Genomic DNA, 21,544 nt, shown 5'->3' with positions numbered 1-21,544 from the left:
CATTCCTGCATTCATGCATGGGGTTGGGCACCTCTTGAGACGTCCGCCAACCCTGTGATTGTATAACACCGAGACCAGTATAACCTACACTGGTGGAGTATGTGGAGTATGCACCTGCTTCCTTCGGGGGGAATTCCAAACTGGGCAAAATTAATCTGGGTGAGAGATGTGTGTCATTTCCTTTCAGTCCACGTGTGATGCTGATTACACCGGTGTAAACATGCTGTGTGTCAAGGCTCACCGTTAAAAATGTGGGGGGGTTTCATACTCCTGTCCAATATAAAACTTTAGGTGTAGACCAGGCCTTAAGATACGGAAGCACATACATTTGGAGCTTCGTCAAAAGGGCAGTGGCTGTTACATGTGGACAAACTGGGAGCAACGCAGAGGTAGCAAAACCGGTCCAACTTTAGCACTGGATGAAGCTTGTTCGATTTGGAGTGGCTGTCACTGTTATTGGTAGCTGATGTTGAGGAAGGAACATTAACCCTCCTGAATCAGTTTAAGTCATTATCTCTTTCTCTTTAGGAGACATAATATAGAGGGCAGTTTATCTCACATCTGCTGACTGAAAGGCATGTAGGCCTTCTTCAAAACCATGAGGTCCTAGCTACGGCCAGAGAGAGGATGCTGGGTCTGTGCCAGCCTGGGGATGCCTATGTTTGGGGGTTAGAGAGGAGATAAATAGGGAGTAGATGTGATGAAAAAAATAATACATATGGAAGGAGTTCCCATGAAGTTTCCTGGGAGCTGATACACCTCTATGACGCTTGGACAAAACCACATATTTCTCTAAAGTTGCATTGAGGCGACCTGGGTAATGGTGAGCAAGTCACTTGGTCTTGCAAGGTGTTGGTCATTCATGCAAGATGGTACCTGCCCACAAGAAATGAGGGCAGCACTCATGACCTTGTGGTAGGGCAGGGGTGGGCAATATGCAGCCCGCGGGCCGAATGTGGCCCACCAGGCCATTCTATCCAGCCTGCGGGGCCCCTAAAAAAATTAGAAAATTAATATTTATCAGCCCCCACAGACCTTGATGGCTTGCCAAAACTCAGTAAGTGGTCCTCCACCTGAAATAATTGCCTGCCCCTGCCTTAGGGCCATCTCTGTTGTAGGGCTGAGGCTTCTTCCCTATCTTAGAGGAGTGTTGTGATGCTTATGGCTGGTGGAGCATTGTTTGATCTGTAGATGAACGGGGCTGGCAGAGTTGCAAGGGAATCTGTCCAGTTACTTCTTTATTACTCCTGAATTCTGTTTGTCCATGTAAATCTCTGACTAGAAACGTGAGGATGAAGAAAGCATTCATTTGCCAGGAAGAATGAGGAAAGGAAACAAAAAGGGTCAACAAAATAATCTTACAGGAGCAAATGTAAAACAGGCACTGGGAAGAATTTCTCTGAAATCAAAGGAGTCGCTCTCACGTGTGGCCATTATGGGATCAGAATAAGTCCCTTTCTAAAAAAAAAAAAAAATAGATAAGAATAAGACCTGTTGAAGAAGCAGATTTCACACTGAGCTTCAAGGCGTCCGCAGATGAATGCACCACTTGGGAATAAAAGTGATGACAGGCTTCCCAGCCCCGAAAGCTGACTCACCGGTGAGCAGGTGCCTCTTGTCACTGGAAATTAGCACTTAACGTGAAGCAGGCAAGGCCACCACGCTAGAGTTGGTGGAAGGGTTCATGTCACGGTCTGAATACTTACTGTGGTGTCCAGTTCACCTGAGAGAATGTTTTGTATCTTCCCATTTTTTTAGAACAGTCGAAAGGAGAATTAATGTGAAAAAGGAAATAGAACATCAACTTGATAGGCATCTTTTTCAGTTTTAAAGGGACAGACACCACAGTGAGTATTTAGGGACTATGATACGGTAAGTACATTACAATTACTTGCAGAAAATAACTGAGCTGTTAGATTATTTATGAAATGACATGTGTATCCTTTTGAAAGAACCGCTTGATTTCCTCAGCAGGCCAACCCCAAGAGCTAGGACTGCGAGCGCACGCTGGTGGTTTTCCATCCATGATGTGCCAGATAGCTTTGAACAGAGCCATTGTAAGGTTAAATGCAAATGCTTAACCTGAACAACGCAGACCAGTTGATGATTAAATGCTTTTCATGTACTGTGTTTTTCTTGTCGATTGTGGTTTGGTCTGGTTTTAAGGGAATTACATGTTGTTTAAGCCTTACCTGCAAATATCGATTGTGCAGAAAGAGGCAAATCAAGAGTCTTGGGGGATGTCTTAATTAGATTCTTGCTATGTCTTTTTTTATTTTTTTTATTGTTTGGGTCATTCACATCAGAATGAGGGAACAAAATCTACTAGTTAGGCTCTTCAGCGTGAAATTCAGCCTACCCTGGAGGATTTGACTGCGGTTTTATTGGCTTATAGCGCTTCTGCCCATCCGTTTCACTGGAGGGGATTCTGCTCCATCTCCCTCCCTGGGCCAGTACAAGCTTTTTCCCTACAATATACATTCTAGTATTTTTGTCCACTTAATTTTTGACTGTGCCAAGCAGTGAGGCTTCTGCCTCTTTCCCGGAGAAGTCAATGAGCTCCACAGTCAATGAGCTCTCGATGTAAGGAAGATTTTTTCTTCCTTGTATTTTGACTGCTTTTTCCCTCTCTTGATTGTTTTCCAATACCTCTTATAATTGTGGTTTACTGATTATCAATCCTTGTCCTGCCTACGAAAACTGCTATTTCAGGCAGTTAAAATACATTTGTTCTTGGAGGAAAAAATGAATTACAGCTCAAAGTCCTCCTAGTACTTATCCAAGATGGTAGATACAATATCCAGGTCTGGGATGGTCTATATTCCCTACCCTTTCACAGGCTTTCTGTAGGGTCTTGGACAACTCCAGTAATCTCACCTTGCCTCAGATCCTCATCTGTAACATGGGGATAATGTATTTCTCCATCTGACATGATGTAGGTAGGTAAAACCTTCAGTATTGCAAGCTTCTCAGATACTACAGTGGTTGGGGCTGGGAGAACTATTGGATATAGAGAGAGGCAAGAATTGAAAGGCAGATTTTTAAAGGCCTTTAGGCTTCTATTTCCCATCAGTGAAAGTGAGATCGCTAAATTATTTTAAAAATTTGAGCATTTGTCCTAAGAGATGTTGACCGCGCAGTGCTTCAAAAGGTGTTGATTAGGAGCGGGAGGCACTCAACGTCTCATAGAGGTTCTCCTCTGCTCCCAGACATGAACTGTCAGCCCAGGAGTGGTGGAAATTTCAAAGCTTATTGACATCAGTGAAAGCAAAGGTAGGCAGTGACTGGGAGCTTTGGAAAATCCCACCCTAGAAAGCTTGCTTCACTAAACTACAGGAGCTTAAAAACCCCAGTCAAACCACATGAAGTGATGGAGGACATCACATAAAGAAACTAGCATTTGGCAGCAGTTACAGCACCACGTTATCTGAGATGTTGGTGGCTTTTCTCTTTAGTCACAATTGGAAATCTCTCTTCTAACTATATGGTTTGGAAGGAATAGGGGAAGGAAACATAGCAAGGCCTGGTTCAGGCAGCAGCACAGCAGGATTATAAATTCAGAAGGGACCTGGACAGGAAAATAGTGAAAGAAAGAAAAGGAAAGGTATGTGTGAAGAGGAAGGTGTTACATGTGCTCTGTAGCTTGGGTCTGAGGGGGAGGGATCAATAGATAGCTACACTAGATTGTAGATAGCAATGCAGAAATCAGATAGTATCAATGCAGAAAGTAGATTGCAGATTGTAATTGTAGATAGCAATGCAGAAATCTAGGTCAACTCTAAAGAAACATTCACTTTGATCAGAAAGTGGTAAGACATTTTCAGGTTCACCCATAAGGAATGTGGGAATTGCTATATTGGATCAGACCTCTGGTCCCCACGTCCTCATGATCACCAACACCAAGGAGAAAAATGAAGTCCTGAACAAGTGCTTTGCATCTGTATTCTACCAGTCTAAGAGTGATAGCCTGCCGAATGCAAATATGAAGCAGAATAGTCACAGTAGGGATGATCAGTGATTACCTACCAACAGTCAATGTAGAGCTGGTGAAAGTACAGCTAGAGAGGCTGGATATCTATAAGTCAGCAGGACCGGATGAAATCCATCCGAGAATGCTGAACGAACTAGCTGAAGTCATCACAGGATTGATGGCGAACCTCTTTGAGAATTCATGGCGCACAAGAGAAGTCGCAGACATGAGTGACTGGTGCCTCCTGAATCTGGGGGGGGGCACCCACAGAAGCCACTGATAGCAGTGGCCCTGTTGGGGGGGCACCAACACTGACACTGTCTCCCACCCCATTCTCATTAAAAAGCTAGGCAACTGTGGCATTGATGCCTACACAGTCAGATGGGTCGCAAATTGGCTGAGGGGCCGCACTCAGAGAGTGGTGGTGGATGGGCCCTATTCGACCTGGAGGGATGTGAGCAGTGGAGTCCCCCAGGGCTCGGTCCCTGGGCCCGCGCTGTTCAATTTCTTTATTAGCGACTTGGACAAGGGGGTGAAGAGCACCCTGTTTAAATTCGTGGACAACACCAAGATTTGGGGTGAGGTGGGCATGCTAGAAGGGAGGGACAGGATACATCTGGCCCTGGACAGATGACAGGGGTGGGCAAATCAGAATAGGATGGGATTCAATACTGACAAGTGCAAGGTGCTGCACCTGGGGAGGAAGAACCAGCAGCAGACCTACAGGCTGGGGAACTCCCTTCTCGTCAGTGCAGAGGCAGAAAAGGATCTTGGGGTCATTATTGATGCCAAAATGAACATGGGCCGACAGTGTGGGGATGCGGTCAGGAAGGCTAACCGTACCTTGTCGTGCATCCACAGATGCATCTCGATCTGGTCCAGGGAGGTGATCCTCCCCCTCTATGCGGCACTGGTCAGGCCGCAGATGGAGTACTGCATCCAGTGCTGGGCGCTGCACTTCAGGAGGGATGTGGACAGCATGGAGAGGGTCCAGAGGAGGGCCACCCACATGATCAGGGGCAGCAGGGCAGACTCTATGAAGAGAGGCTATGGGACCTGAACCTGTTCAGCCTTCGCAAGAGAAGGCTAAGAGGGGACCTGGTGACCGTCTATAAACTTACTAGGGGGGACCAGCGGGGAATGGGAGAGACCTTGTTCCCCTGAGCACCTCCCGGAGTAACTAGGAATAATGGCCATAAGTTGTTAGAGAGTAGGTTCAGGCTAGACATCAGGAGGCGCTACTTCACTGTCAGGGCGGCTAGGATCTGGAACCAACTTCCAAGGGAAATAGTGCTGGCTCCTACTTTGGGGGTCTTTAAGAGGAAGCTTGACGATTACCTGGCTGGGGTCATTTGAGCCCAGTTTTCTTTTCTGCCCAGGGCAGGGGGTCAGACTAGAAGATCTGCAAGGTCCCTTCCGACCCCACATCTATGAATCTATGAATCTATGAATCAGATGTCCAGATGCATTGAGCAGTGGTCCCACGTTTCCACTGGTTTTCCTCCTGTTACCTACATGCCTATAGAAGGACTTCTTGTTCTTCTTGATTTTGGTTGCTAACCTGAATTCAGTCACCACCTTTGCTTTTCTAATCTGCCCCCTACATGTGTGGGCCAATCTTATGCAGTTCTCCTTGGGACCTATTCCTAGCTTCCATTGTGGGTAAACCTTGCTTTCCTTTTTCAGAAGATCTGCGACTTCCCTATTGAGCCAAGATGGCCTCCCGACCCCTGCGCCACCTTTGATGCATACAGGTATAGACAGCTTCTGTGCACCAAGGATTGTGCCCTTGAGGAGCGACCACTCTTCATCCACACTCTTTGCCTGTGGTCTTTGATCCTGTAGGGCACTCCTCACTGAAGTCCTTAGTTTATTGAAGTCAACTTTTTTTTAAAGTCAAGAATTTGTACCTTACTGACAGATGTCCCAGCCCTATGACAGACAGTGATCACTGTTGCATAGGTTACCCTCTATTGTCAGATCACACACCAGGTTGCCCCATTGGCCAAAACTAAATCTAGGAGCATATTTCCTGAGACAGGTAGAGTTCATTGATACAAGTCAGGAATCTGTAACCAGTCAGATTGGGCTGAGTGTTCTTCCCAAGAGCTGTCTAGGTAATTAAAGTCACTCATAACGACCATATCCCGTGCTCTCGTAGTCTCTTCCAGTTCTCTGGAGAATTCCAGATCTAGCTCCTCATCTTGATTTGGAGGTCTGTATTATATTCCTACAGTTAGGTCCCTTTCACCATGTCCCGCCCCCACCCCCGCACCGTATCTTGACCCAGAGGGTCTCAAGTTGCCCTTCCTTAGTACCAATTTCAGCTTCCAACGATGTGTACTGCTCCTTTACATATAGAGCTACGCCTCCACCCTTTTTCCCAATGTGATCTCTCCTATGCATGCTGTAGCCCTCTATAGCTACAGTTCAGTCATGGGTAGAATCCCCCCAGGTCTCTGTTATCCCTATCCCTTCTGGAAAGCAGGAGGGCCAGTTCCTCCTGTTTGTTCCCCATGCTCCTGGCATTTGTGTACAGGCATTTGAGCCCTCCGCTGGAGGTCCTTGGTTTTCTGTCACATTGAGGGAGCTCCACTCCCTCAGCTCATGCCGTAGTGTCCTTCCTGTCTTCTCCTGTTGTAATGGAAGTTTGTTTGCTGGCCCCTGGACTAGCTGTTCTTGTTTTCCCCCACCCCCAAGAGATCTTAGTTTAAAGCCCTGTCCACCATCCTGGTCAAGAAAAGAGCCTTCCCCTTTGGTGTGAGGTGCATACTGTCCCATCCCAGAAGATCTCTGAAGTTAATACTGTGGTCAAGGAAGCTGAAACCCTCTTGGTAGCACCATCACTGGAGCCTTTGGTTCTCCTCTTTAGTACATCCATCTGCCCTAGGCCCGTGGCCTGCAGCCAGGAGGATGGAGAAGAAAACTACCTGTGCCCCAAACCCATTAAGCCCAGCCCCCAAAGCCCTGTAATCACTCATGACCTGGCCAGGATTGCTCTGAGCCGTGTCATTCATGCCCACATGGATGAGAAGCATGGGGTAGTGGTCGGAGGGCTGGACAAGTTTAGGAATCCTCTGTGCCATGTCCTGGATATGGGCCCCTGGGAGGCAGCAGATCTCATGGACCAGAGGGTCAGGGTGGCAGATTGCTCCCTCTGTCCCTTTCAGGAGGGAATCACCCAACACAACCATCCTGCATCTCTTCTTAGGGGTGGCAGCTAGCTGCCTCCCCTCATCCAGAGCCAGTGTTTCTGCTGATGTCTCTGCTGGTGATGTCAGATGTGCATTAGGGTTGTGCGAAGCTTTAGGTGCTGATTCAATTCAGAGAAGATTCAGCCTGCTTTGGTGACTGAATCTCTGAATCTGAATCAAATCGGAAGACTAATAAAAAGGTTTGAATCAATTCGAAGCCTCGAATCAATTCAAAAAAGATTTGGAGAAAGATTCAGAGATCAGGTGATTTGGGCAGTCCCCGCTCGCCACCACTGGAACCTGGACCCAGGCTCCGTGCCAGTAAGTAGAGCGTGGAGTGGGGCTAGAGGAAGGGGACCATGGGGGGGGCCCCTGCCAGGCCCCAGCCCCTGCCAGCTCCCCCAGCCCCCCTGAGTGCCCTCCACCCCCCACTTACTCTCCCAGCCCTGTCAATGACTACCCTGTTCGGCCCCAGCATCCCAGCACTTAAAAAAAACCGAAAAAACCCCACCCCATACCCACCAGCTGCTGCAGCGGCCATCGGGGCTTCTGGGGGCTCATGGCAGAGCCCCCCATACAGGGCGAGACAGTGGGGTGCAGGAGGGATTGCCCCCTGCCTGGCAGGAACCAGTGAGTTCAGGGAATTTTTTTTTAAGTGCCAGGACAGTGGGGTCAGGTGGGGCAGCCATTGATGGGGCTGAGAGAGTGGGCAGGAGATGGGGCCTGTTTGATTCAAAGATTTGGCAGTGGCCGAATCTCCAAATCAGATTCATCCGAATTGATTCGGGACAATGATTCGAATTATCAAATCAAATCACTGGCCCTCAAATTGGCTGAGTCCAAATCCAAAGCTGATGCTAGCCACTTCACACAGGCATAATGTGCATACCTGTTGCTCAGTTCCAAGGGAGGAGTGACCCTGGTACTGTGTGCCTTGGGACCTGAGATAACCATCTTCCACGCGTCTCCCTGGTGATCTTCCTGTTGTCCATCTTCATGTATCTGGGCATCTGTGCTCTTCGCAATTCGTTCTTCAGGAGAAGAGCCTGATAGTAGTAGTTCTCAAAAAGCCAAATGCTCCAGGTGAGGTTTGAACTCACAACCTTAGCATTACTTCTTCAGTACTGCTGTATAAGTACCACATGCTAGCCCATTGCACCACTGGAGCTTGTCTGGCTTGAGTTTCATTTTACTGATTGCAAACCATTTCTCCAGTCTATCTATTCTGGATCCTAACTCTGCCTTCCGGAGCATCCTCCCAAGTATCCACAACTCAACCTAACTTGGTGTCATCTACAAATTTGTTAAGCATGCACTTGATCCCATCATTCAAATCATTAATCAAGATGTTGAACAATACCAGACCAAGGACAGGCTCCTGGGGAACCCCACCTGATACCTCCTCCCAACTAGACATTCAGCCATTGAGGACTACTCACTGAATACAATGATCCAACCAGTTATGTGTCCACCGTACAGTATTTCCATCTAGTCTATATCCTTAGCTTTTTAATGAGGCAGTTGTGGAAGAGTATCAAAAGCCTTGCTGTAGTCAAGGTATACTATACCCACTGCTCTGCCCCATCCACAGAACCTGTCACTTTATCATAGGAAGAAATCAGGTTGGTCAGGCATGACTTTCTCTGGCAAATCCATGCGGACACTTCCTGATCATCTTGGTTTCCCCTCGAGGCTTCATAATAGATTCCTTGAGGACCTGTTCCATGACCTTCCAGGCATCAAGGTCAAGCTGACTGGTCTCCAGCACCTTGGATCCTCCTTCTTCCCCTTCCAGTGGCGTACCGTGGGTTCCCCAGTCCCACCAGGGGTGATCCAAGCAGGGTGTGGGACCCCGCCTCCTGCCCCATGGCACTTCTGCAGGGGAATTAGCAGCGTGGCACACTAGCCACAGTGGCGGCTGGAATTTCTGGCTGGAACGGCCAAAGAACGCCACAACCTGCCGGGCAGGTGGGTGGACCACACACAAAACACAGGAGGCACCCCAGCCTCTCAGGCCAGCACCCTCCTCCCCAGACCAGCACACAAGGGCCATGGCCCCCCCTCCCCTGCCTCAGTATGCCACTATTCCCTTCTTAAAGATGAGCACTGCATTTGCCCTTTTCCAGCCATCTGGGACCTCACCCAACCTTCATGAGGTCTCAAAAAGGATAGCCAATGGTTCCAAAATTACCGCAACTAATTCCTTCAGTACCCTTCTGTGTGTCCCATCCAGCCCTGCCAATTTGAAAGCATCTAGCTTCTCTAAGTAATCGGCTCTTTGGGCATCTTTACATGTGCTCTGGAATGTGGTGGGTGGAGTTGGGTGCTTTAATTACAGTGGCTCTCAGGCGCCACTCTTATTAAAGCTCCCGCAGTGTCTCATGTATTCAGTCTATCGGTGGTGCTTTAACTAAAGCTCGTTCGATGAGCTGTAATTAAAACACCCACACTCTCATTTTGAAATGTGGGGATGCTGAATACACATAAGACCAAGGCTGCTGGAGCGCACTAATTAGCCTGCTCCAGCAGACTCAATTAATTGCATGCATCAGAGCAGGTTTATAGATTGCACACGCCAGAGCAGGCATTGGGCATGTGTATAGGTGTCCTTTGTCTCCTTCCTTGTCTCTGCTGCCAACTGCTCATCGTCTGGTAGTTGCCCCTCTTTGTGTAAAATGAAGTAAAAAAGGCATGAAATACTTCAGTCTTCTGTGCATCGTCTGTAACTAGATTGCCTTCTGCATTCCAGAAGGGACCTAACATCTTTGGTCTTCCTCTTACCTTCAACATAATGTGTATTAAGCAAATGTGCATTAAGTATAGGCGTATGTAAAAGCTCATGTAGACATACCTGCAGTGTCCTTATTTTGCTGCTCTTCTTTCTTCCTCCCCTTAAGATCTTGATAGTCATGTTGTGGTCACTGGGTGCATCTACACAAAACGCTAAATGTGCCAGTAGACTAATTTTACTCTGCATTAGTGCATCAGGGCAAAAGCCATGTGCAGTAAAATTAGTCTGCTGCACATTAGCATCACTAAAAAGGCATGCACCAGTGAGTTAGTGCCTGTTATTACAGGTACTGAACTTAATGTGCAGTAACTACGGTGCATTAATGCACGTGTAGACATGCCCACTGTTACTCAAGTTACTGTCCATTCTTCTGTCTCATCGGGATAGATGGAAAGTGGAAGTGCAACAGGAGACCAGCCTGACCAGTAATCTCTTCAAAGAGCTGAAACTTGAAAAGGAATCCTGTAAAAAGTGGAAACATGGTCATAGTGGTAGGAAAGGGCATGAGAGTATTGCATAGGCATGCATGGAGAACATTAGGAAGGCCAAGGTGGAAGGGAGAGGCTCCAGGAGCTTGAGCTTTGTGGACATGCAAAGAGAAGACTAAGGTGACTTGAGCACGGGTGCAAAACATTTTCCTACCAAGCTCCTCAAGTTAGCTGCCAAAGGTATAATAACATCTGATGTCTGAGAGTTGCAGCCAGACAAATCTAGGCCAGAAATAAGGCACAGTTGTGGAGACTAATTAGCAGCTGAAATAACTGAGCAAGGTGTGCGGTCAATTCTCCATCAGCTGCAGTTTTTGAATCATGATGTGATTCTTTGGGGAGAACAAATGAGGATTCATCCTAGGAAATCATGCAGCCAGCGTGGACAGATGAAAAGATCAGCTTCAAATCTTATGATCTATTCATTTAGTATGCATTTAAGGACAGACCTGCTAAGCCAGAACTGCTGATTTCCTAGGATGAATCTTCATTTGATCTCCCCAACTGAGTCCACTGGAGCATGCAAATTAGTTACCTGGTTCTTTCCCCTTATCCCATCTCAGACGGCTCAATCCTATTCTACATTGATGTGCCTGGGTGGCCAGGACCAGGCTCCCAAGAGAGATGGAGTGGCTCAGTGAGATGGAAGGTCCTTGGTCTTGCCACTTAGCCCTTATGTGCTTTCTGCACCTTGCATTTAATATTTGGAATGGTAATAATAATGATAATGATGATATCAGCTAAAATGGGGCAAACCGCAGTAGAACCATTTCTGTCCCACTGGAAGTTTGGGCCAGAGCCAGAAAGTAATGCAGCATCTGTCTCATTGAGCCACACTCCCTCATCCTGGCCCCGATGTATCCTTCCACCTTAACTAGCTTCTTCTTGGGTAATGCTGAGCCTGGGGCTTGGTGCTTAAGGAACTTTTCTGGGAAGCAGAAGATGCAGGCTCAAATCCCTTCTAGGTCAAGGGTACCTTAAATGCGGATTTCAAGTGCACTAAGCACTGAGTTATTGGGCTGAAAGGCACCCGTGTTGCTTCCAGCAAGTACACACACCTCTGATATTCCTGTTTTGTTGCCTATGGAGAGATAAGCCTAACCGTGTGTAAGTGCCGTAAACCACAATTACACTGCTATGTGAGTGCCACTTAGGCACCTCAAGGCAAAACAGGATTTGGACCTTGCTTTCTGACATCTGCTAATAGAAACATGAGGGCAAGAGACTTGGGGGACACACACACGGGGTCCTTTTTTATTTCCTGCAAACCTGGAGAGCACAGGGCAGTTTTTCAAATAGTGCTCTGCAGCCAGCAGGGCTGGAAAACGTCAAGTGAGATCCTAACCCCATTGGTTGGTTTAATGTCCTCTAGGGATAAGTAAGATGATGTGCCTTCCATAAATTGGCACAATGTTTTGTCACCGTCTCTTAACTATACTGTGGTTTCCACATATGGTGCCTTCTATTATCTGGTTTTCACCCAGTCCTCATCTGACCCGGTGTTTTTCATAGACTTCCAGGGACTACAGTGCTGCCTTTGCCTTGGCTTTGCAACGTGGTTTATACAGATTTTTTCACTGACCTCATTTCAGTTTTTGCATTGTCAACGTATGTTTTTGTCGATGTAAGTTTACTCTTTGCAAGATTTGCATAAAACAATCACCTTTTTCCCTAGAACGCGAAGGGAAAAGGAAGTGTGAACTTTGCAAATATTAGAATTGTTCTTTCGGCTTCAGGAAATCGGGTGATTTCACCTGAAAAAAAAAAATGGAATTGTGCTTTTTCTCCTCTCCTTTATAAACCACAAACATCTTCTTTGATTTTTTTTTCCTGAGGGTTTTGGTTTTTTGTTTGTTTGTTTGTTTGTTAAATAACTGCTGGTTTTAATTTCATTTGTTTCCTGTTCCCACTAGAATCAGTGGCAAAACTCCCCTCGCTCCACAGCTGGCTGAGAGCTATGGGGAATAGCTGGTGTTGGTGTTTCGCATCCATCTTTTTTCCTCCTCCATAGAAAGATGGGCAATGGATAGGGTTGGGTGGCAGTTGTGAGGAGCTCGGGCAGTGTCTTTGTAGATGAAAAACTTGATTCATCTTTGTTACAGTTATGTTGTCACTGGGTTATTCAGTTTGGTCTTGGGGTAGATGATGGTTCCATTTCTTTTTTATTTTTAAAAGAATGTTACCAGAGGATTGCATGGACACTGTTTTGTCAATAAAAAGAATCAGACAAAATGGGTATCAACTTTAATGGAGCAGGAGATGGCCCATGATGGACTCCAAGTTTTGTCTCCCCTGTTCTTGCAGGTGGAGATCCATAAAGCTGAGCTTGAGAGATGTCCCATAGCTCTCAGTGGAAAAGACGGGGTGGGAAACCTTACACGTTACAAATCTTCTGAGTCCTCATAGGTTAGCACAAAGCAGCTTGATGAATCTGCTGGGCATGTATCTGCTCTGGAGTGGACAGGAAACACATAGGGTTTCTTCTGGAAGGGCAGAGAGCCATGAGTTATCGCATGTATGGGAAGAACAAGGTGTTGAAGGAAGTGGGTTGTGAACCTTGGGAATCCTCCGTGCCCTAGAGTGTAGTAAGGCCTCTTGCCCATGTCTTGGTACATGGAGCACACTGCCAAGGATGGTTTCAAGACAAAGACTGGTGACCCTGGCAATAACCGGTGATGGTTATAGCTCTGTCACAGGCGAGTATTGATGTAAGTGGGTGATAATGAAAGCGGGCAAAAGCCCATTATGAACAGTTCGACTCTGGGCTTGCCATCCCTCAGAAATGGGCTGAATCCTGCGATGTGCTTGAAAGCCTTCAACTTGCACTGAAGTCACTCGGTGCAGAGGGCTTCCTGCATCGTACAGCAGATCCTTATTGCCCTACAGGGTATTAATGCCAAGTCCGCAGGGCCCAGATTGAAACCAGCCAAGACGTACCAGCCCACTTCTGACTCCTGCTGAGTTCAGTAGGAGCTGAGAGCACTCAGTCCCTCAAAAAACCCGTAACTCTCACCCACGTTTGGTCTCTCCAAGTAATCACAAAGTGAAGAAAAAACTAGTCCACCACAACTTCTTACTGCTGTTGACTCCAAACGAGCGGCTTCTCTTCTAGCATCACAGCATGTCCAAACACAAGAAAAGATCACGATCTTTGCATCCATTATATTTTAGATGAAAAATCTAGGCTACGTAGAAACAAGGTATAACTGTCCTGCCTTGTGGTAACAACATTATAACTCTAAGATGCTGTAGTATAGCAGATCCCTCCCAAAATGGTTAGCTTATCAGGTACAAAGCAAAAAAAAAATAAATAAAAAGACCCAGTTGCACAGAATAGAAATGGGTCCCTGTTGTAAAAGTTAGATCCAGATCTGGTTTCCAGCTGCATGAGAGTTTGGCCCGGGGTGGATTGGCTGGGGTCATGATCAGGACCGAGGGCGTATGTGAAATATAAGTAGAGGCTCCAATGCTAAGCCCTTGGTCCCTAACCCTTCGAAGTGTGGGGGTGTTTTGATTTGGGAGAATGGATCAAGCTCGTGATAACAAATACGCTGATGCAGAATTCCTTAGAAATAATGAGTGAAGGAAAACATATGGGTCAGTGATTTGTACTTCAGCATTTTTCTTCCCCTGTAGATTTTTGTGAGAGCTCTTCCTGTATTGTACCCGCCCCGTTACGATCGTGTAGAGAGCGAGCGAGGTCCTCGATCAATGCCTATTGTCTGACTTTGTGGATTTGTGTGTCTTCCGGCAGGTGTGTCCTCTGTGGCGTCCCTGATGTCCCTGGCTTGGGTGCTAGCCTCCTATCACAAGCTTCTTCGGGACTCTAGGGATGACAAGAAGAGTATGAGCTACAGAGGGGCCCTCATACATCTCTTCTGGCGCCTCTTCACCATCTCATCCAGAGTTATTTCTTTTGCTCTCTTTGCTTCCATCTTCCAGCTCTACTTTGGGATCTTTGTAGTGGTCCACTGGTGCGCCATGGCTTTCTGGATCATCCATGGTGGGACAGACTTCTGCATGTCTAAGTGGGAGGAGATCCTCTTCAACATGGTGGTAGGGATTGTGTACATTTTCTGCTGGTTTAATGTCAAGGAAGGGCGGACTCGATACCGAATGTTTGCATATTACACTGTAGTCTTGACAGAGAATGCTGCCTTGACACTCCTTTGGTATTTTTACAGAGATCCTAACACTACTGACTCATATGCCGTGCCAGCACTGTGTTGGGTCTTTCTTAGCTTTGTTGCTGGGATAGCTTTGATGCTGTTATATTATGGTGTGCTGCATCCCATGGGGCCAAGAGCTAAGATTTTTGCCAGCTCCTGTTGTGCCGAGCTGCTCTGGGGCATTCCTTTGCCCCCTGATGTTGAGCCCATGGCACCTCAAACCCCTGGGTACCGGGGGGCCCAGGCTACGCCTACCAGAGCGGTCACGGAGCAACAGGAGGAACTCACAGCTGACACTTGCTTGCCAGTTTTCCAGGTGAGAGCAATGGTGCCATCTACTCCATCTGGGCGGGCCTACTACCCAGAAGGTCCTCTCATTAAGATTGACATCCCAAGAAAAAGGTACCCCGCATGGGATGCTCATTTTGTAGACAGGAGGTTAAGAAGGACTATCAACATTCTCCAGTATGTCACCCCCACAGCCGTAGGTATTAGGTATAGAGACGGACCTCTCTTATATGAGTTGCTACAATATGAATCTTCACTTTAAAGCTCCTTTAAAAAAGAGGGAAAAAAAGGTAAAAGAGGGGACCTTATTTTTGTTTACGGTAAATACAGATCATGAAACAACCACAGCCCTTCCGATAAGCTTTCTTTCTGGTTGCTGTATGTATAAAAAAAAAGAAAAAAAAAAAAGATATTCTCTATGTTTTGTAAGTAAAAACAAAAAGAAAAACTTTTCTTTTGTTTTTTACACGCAAGAAACAGTATTTCAACTTCCACACCTAGGATCCAGAGGTGGAGAAGAGGCGTCTCCGTATCCGTTTTATACCTTATACCAAGTGTTAACATTATTTATGGGATTGGTGCTGATTGAAAAATAAAAACAAACAAACAAACAAACAAACCTACAACTGCCTTATGCCCTGAGGTGCTGAGTTTCATTAAGTACTGTCACCTTTCTCATGCAAAACTCTTCAGTGATTTTATGCCAGGAAAAAAAACGAACAACCGTAATGTACAAAACGTTAAAAAAAAAAAAATAATAAGCAAAGAAAAGCAAAGAGAAACAACAACAGCAAACCTACAACGATGACAAAAAAAAGAAACGTGCAAACAAAAAAATCGCTGCTCTTATTGGCTTTTGGTGAAAAAGCAAACCGATTAAAGATGAGAAAGCAAAGCAGAGACACCCCAAAAGACGTTTGAATCTTAAATGGTTGAAAGAGACGATCAGGGCCGTAACACAATTTGGCGACATGATTATAACATAGTTTGGTCCTGTCGTTGCGGACTGGATCAAACCCTGTTATGAAAGCAATCCCCCGACACAATGGTTTTCTTAATGTGAATGGACCACACGTGATGGCCAGCTATGCCCAGTTTGCACCAAATTCCCCCAGTGATACTGTACCTGATCTCACTTGCAACAGTTTTACACACCGTAACTCCATGGACTTCAGTCGGCTTACTCCTGATTCACGCTGATGCGAGTGAGTCTAGAAGGAGGCCTGTCATGTTGATTTCTGGAAACTAATCCGTGATCTTTAAATTACATACCAAAAATATAGTACAAAAGTAGATTTACGCATATCTAATAACTATTTCAGTAATAATAAAACTCAGCATAGTAGCAAAAAGAAAGTCAATTTAAAGGCACAATACTTGATCAGTGACTGGCAAAATAATTTGACCTGCTGTATCATTTTAAGGCTGTAAAAAGGCATACTTGTATTCTTTGTACTCTTGTGTACGGCCTGTCATGTTCCATTCAGTACAAGCCTTAAAGTGATTGTAAAGCACTCTTTCTTTAATTTTATTTGGGGGGGGGGGGGGGGGGGGGGGGTTTTTTTTTTTTTTTTTGGGGAGGGGGGGGATTTTGTTTTGTTTTTTTTTTAAAGGAAAACAAAACTGAAAAAATTTGGGATAAAATCTTCAAACCGTAATAACCTGCTATCGACTCCTTTCTAAAGATGATTTGGTGCTTTGTATTTTTGTTGATGCTATTGTTGTGACTTAGCTGAGAATTGACTCAGTACCTTCGGGGACCTGCTGATATAGCTTTTTGGTGTCACTCTCTACTGTAAGTACACGGCAAGAAACAACACCACAGGAAACTCAAGAGCGTAGTGCGAGCACCCCGGTTTTAGCTTAGCGTTTTCACCGCGAAAGAAATCCTTCCGCCTCCGTTGATAGCCAGGCTTAGAAGGAGATCTGCTAGGGGTTTGGTGGCCGACCAGACGTGCTCCCGTAATCGTCTCGGTGTCTGAAGATTTTGCATCTCTTTAATTCTGTTGCTGTGTTGTGATCTCCTTGTTTCAAGTGAAATCACAGGTCGTGTGTATGTTAAGACCATTTTCCTTTACGCGAGTATTGCTCCTTTAAAAGAAAATCCCCGTTTCAGGGCATCGTTCAATCCCGCCATCCCTCAGCTTGGTGGGGAAAAGCAACAACAACAACAAAAGCTATTTTCAGTGAATACTGGAGTATTTTCTGTGTGTAATTGTAAATTTTTTTATTCCAGAAATACTGTAACTATCTAGGGTGCAAACCTCCCATGTTGACCTATTCAGAAAACAGGATCATCATTGGGAGTGGGGGGGGGGGGGAAAATTTTTTTTTTTATTTTTGTTTGGGGTTTTTTTTTTTTAACAAACCCTTTCCTTTTTTAAAAAAAAAAAATTATAATAGGTGTTTAAAGAAACTAGTGCAAATTTTATATAACAGTTTAAAGAAGCTGAATGCTTTCTTCGCCTGAATATACCTGAATAGAAACATTTTTTCAATCCATAATGCTTTGCAGTGTTCTGAGCGGATCGAGTTGTTTTTGTTGGATTTTTTTTTAAAGAGGAAAACTAACAATACTTAAATATGTATCAGTCCCTTTATACGGAGGACAGGGCTCATTCATGCCAAACTGCAGATATACGGCAAAGTTTATACCAAGCCAAATTGCCGCTGGTACTGTAAATCCCAGTCACTTAACCTCGATTTCAATCCAGCACTTCTGGGCTTTGATTACAGCCTCTCCAATGGTCACATTTTCACACCGAGGACAGGGTTTTGCATTCATTGCGCCCCATTCTAATTCATCATCTGTATTGGCTCTCGCGCACCCATGTATTTGGCCTGAAGAAGGGGGTTTTTTGCCTTCTTCATTATTGGGAAGCCCTTTGCTTTGCTTCATTTTCATCGCACTTCCCGGCTCATCAGCATGACCCCTCCTGTAAAACAAGAAGTCATTTGTAAAGTGATCTGGACGTTCGTAGCTCCAAGCAATTCATGAAGGGTGTCCGGTCCACCACCGCATGGGTCAGCAACCTGCGGCCCGAGTGCCATCTTATCCAGCCCGTGGACGTGGGGCTTCGGTAGCTGTTAGAAGTGGGGGGCTTCAGTGGCAGTTGCTTTCCCTATACCGCCGCGGGGAGAAGCACCAGCTGCAGGAGCTGCCCCCACGCTCAGCGCCGGTGGTAGCTGGGTCCCAGCAGCCACCCAGCTTCTAGCCCACCTCTGACCTGAGCTGGGCCGATCCCTGAAAGGGCTGCTGACAGCTGTACTTCAATGAAATGTTCCACTCTTCTCCTAACAACTGATTATTTTAGAGATCCAGATACACCGTCCATCACTAGTGCCAATCGGGCAATGCACCAAGCATTTTCCACTGGTTAGTTGTCTGTGCACTTCTTCGTACAATATAACAACTAGGGCTTTCTTTCTCAAATTATCGATTACTCCAATCTTTCCCCTATCCACTGAAAAGATATTTCAAAAGATCTACCTGCCCTCAACAACATTCAAACCTTTCTCGTAAGCAGAGCGTTTAGCAAAGGGAGAACGTCATCGCTCTCAGCTGGGCCGGGTGCGCATGGGAACCCGTGCCGAATCATGGTGCTCTGTCCTGATCTGGTTTCAGTGCCTCCGATAAGGGGGCTTCCAGCAGTGCACCTTGCCCATCTGGAGTGATACAGCGGGATCTGGCGCACAGCCCAAGGGCATCTCTCCTTTCCCAAAACCTCCTCTGCCCACTGATCAGTTTTCCAGGAAATACCATCCTCGCGTCTCAAATGTTTGAAAAAAATAAAAAGAAAAGAAAAAAAACAAGGTTGTAGGTTCGACAACGAATGCATGGCTTCGGGAACCGCTTCCCTTCATGCTCCCATAAAGAGGGCCGGTTTCTGCCATTCTTGCTCAGGAGAGCCAGACCCATTGCAGTCAGCGTGACTGTCCAACCTGGTAAGGAGCCCACCATGGGCTATCTCACCCACGCTTGAGGATTTGCAGGGGCTGAGCCTCATTTGTGGCCCTGCCTGATCCGCTCCGCACATTAAATGACCGCGAGTTTTAGGACCCTGCTCCTTAATGGCTCCTCTGCAGACTCGCCCCTTGTCTGCACCACCCACCTTTGAGGGTGACAGAAGCAAAAGGGGGCGAAACAGGCTAAACGCAGCCTTGCCCCTTCAAGACAGTGCTAATTCCATCTCGTGTGTTAATCCGATGTTTTGGTTTGCAGGTTAATTAACTTCATTCTCCACCTCCCAAGATCTTTCTTCTAGGTGATTCATAGCACGTTACAATTATTAAAGGCTTCATCAGCATCAGTTATTCTCCCAACAAATCATTACTTTATTTTGCCCAACTCTGCACAACGTATTTCTGTGCCTTTCCTATTTGACCCTGCTTTGAGGCCCGGATCAGCAAGAGCCTCATTTTTATCTGGGGGCTGTTTGATTTTCAAGGGTTACTTATCTGAAAGTTAGCTCTGTGATCACAAACCTTACTGAATTAGGGTCCTTAGTGCTGGGGACTAGCTAGTGTTGTGGCCAACATTTTTCTTCCGGGTCTTTTGGAAGTTTCATCACCATTTCCATGCCCTTTTCCAAGCCGCTGGCAGAGGAGATACAAGAAGGCAAAGTTCCTGGTGAACACTGATCCTTGCGTCAACCCAAAACACCCTTTGCTTTTGGTGTCCACTTTGTGTTTTCTTAAGTCATTGGCCCCTGGTACTTATCTTGTAGGCTAGAATAAGCATTGTATCCTATCCAAAAAAGGTTAAAATGATGGCATCTTTTTCCTAGACCTCTGTAAAGTGGAATAAATAACAGATCAGTGTGTTAAAACATGTAGGGCTTTGTTGAGTTCAATCAACAGTGAATTAGGCTACAAAAAGATGTGGCATTTGTCCCAGGACAAGTTGCACCACTGTTTGTCTTGGAACAAAAAATCCCGGGATTGCTGTGTACACACATGACACTTCCAGTCCGGGTTTAGCGAGCGCTGCCACTTTTCTGCCATTGACTCAATGATGCAAACCTGGGACAACCCTTCAGACACACGTGGTGATGTCCCGGGGCATGCTGTTAGGACTTCTTACCCTGTGAACCTTTTCAGGGTTTGTCCTGGGACAAGGCACATCAACCTGTGAATGATCACAGTTTGTCCTGTGATAAAATGGTTTCTTTCCTGACAAATTCGACCTGTGTCTGTACCCTTAGTTGGCACTTTGGGGCTGATTTGTGTTGAGTTACCCTGGTCTATTCTCTTGTGAACAAGACCTGGGACTACAACTGGATAAAATGCATCAGCACTAATGAAGATAGGTTTCCTCCACCGTTCAGCTGACAGAGCATCTCTTACCACGCCGTGTTATTCAGTGCTTAAGGTCATCAGGTCTAAGGATATTTCTGACATAATACTAATAACCGTGGGGTCTTCTTTCCTTCCTTCCTTCCTAATATACCCAGAACTCTAGTATTATACATGTGTATTCAGCTAACTTGGAGATGTGAATGAGTCAGTGCAGACCAAAATCAGCAATGAAAATGTAGGAGTTACAAGGCATCTGCTTATGTTCCTGTCATGCTTTGCTACCCACGCTCCATTTTATTCATTTGAAATACAGGCAAACCAAATTACAGAAGTGGATCTGACTTTACCTAATTGCCAGTGGAAAATGTTAAGGAAACACTGATTTAAATGTAAATCAGTTGGGGGGGTTTGGGATTTTTTTTTACAATTTACTGGATTGGTGCCACTTGTCCGTGTCCACTCTTCTGCCCTTTCCTGAAGCTATTAGGACTTAGCAAACATTTTTATTTTGAAAAATGAGGTGAAATAGCACAAAAATATTCACTTTGGAGCTGTGCAGGGTGTGTTCATAAAGGCATGCTTTCCACAATGAGAAGGAGCGTCTGCCCATTGACTTCAACAGCAGCATGCCCATGCTCTTTGGTTAGGGTATTTTGAAAGCATGAGATTCACTTCACAGCCGCATCCATGTTTCCTGACATACAAGAAAGAGCTGTCCCCTCCATTTGTGCAGCATGATCCACCCCGTCTGGAAAATGTGGTCTGAGGTTTTCCTGGTGCATTGTAATTGAAGCTCAGACGTGCTTTGAAAAGGGAAACGTGCTACTGTTACATCTGCAAAACCTTCTCGTGCCTGCTTGCTGTGCGGCTCTTGCAGGAGACAATTTGGAAGCTGCCAGGGTCAGTGGAAAACTGTGGAGCCAGGCTTTTCACTGATACCTGTTCTTGTATCGGGTGAGCTTTGCACTAGGCTCTGCTGTAGTCAAATTGGATCCCCAAAATCATAGATAAGCCAGGACAGCAGGCTTTAGATATTTTCGGTCATGGTAGAAAGGATACAAATTCACCTGCAAACCTTTCTGTTCCTGCAGGTTGCAAGCATTTATTTCACCAATTATCCACAGCCCTGGAGTTTCCTGGGGATGGTAATAGCCCAGGGTTGTGATTGTGCTGGTGTTTTATTAATTTTTTTTTTCCCCCTGTGGTGCTCAGGTGTATTCTGGTGCAGAGACTCTCAGCCAGTTTGAATGAGGGGACCAGAGGCTATCCCAAATAGACGTGGGCAAAGTTTTCACTGTGTACAGAATGCATTTCCAGACCATCAGGTACCACTAGCGATTGTTGTA

General features: G+C 46.0%; 1 protein-coding gene and 1 non-coding gene across 2 annotated transcripts in view; one reads left to right on the top strand and one right to left on the bottom strand.

Moving 5' to 3' along the window:
- The window catches only part of XKR6 (XK related 6), a 33,841-nt gene extending 17,785 nt beyond the window's left edge, over nt 1-16,056 (top strand). The window contains exon 2 of the mRNA XM_025209508.1: nt 14,198-16,056. Coding sequence (XP_025065293.1) covers nt 14,198-15,162 — 965 coding nt within the window. The 3' untranslated portion in view covers nt 15,163-16,056. The remainder of the gene's footprint in view (nt 1-14,197) is intronic.
- Nucleotides 8,240-8,332, bottom strand: TRNAI-UAU. Its single transcript is given in 2 exon segments — nt 8,240-8,275; nt 8,295-8,332. It is a non-coding gene; the product is annotated as a tRNA-Ile (tRNA).
- Nucleotides 16,057-21,544: the final 5,488 nt, after the last annotated feature.

The sequence above is a fragment of the Alligator sinensis genome, unplaced genomic scaffold, assembly GCF_000455745.1.
Source record: "Alligator sinensis unplaced genomic scaffold, ASM45574v1 scaffold393_1, whole genome shotgun sequence".
Lineage (NCBI taxonomy): Eukaryota > Metazoa > Chordata > Crocodylia > Alligatoridae > Alligator > Alligator sinensis.
This window is presented reverse-complemented; position numbering and strand designations above follow the sequence as displayed.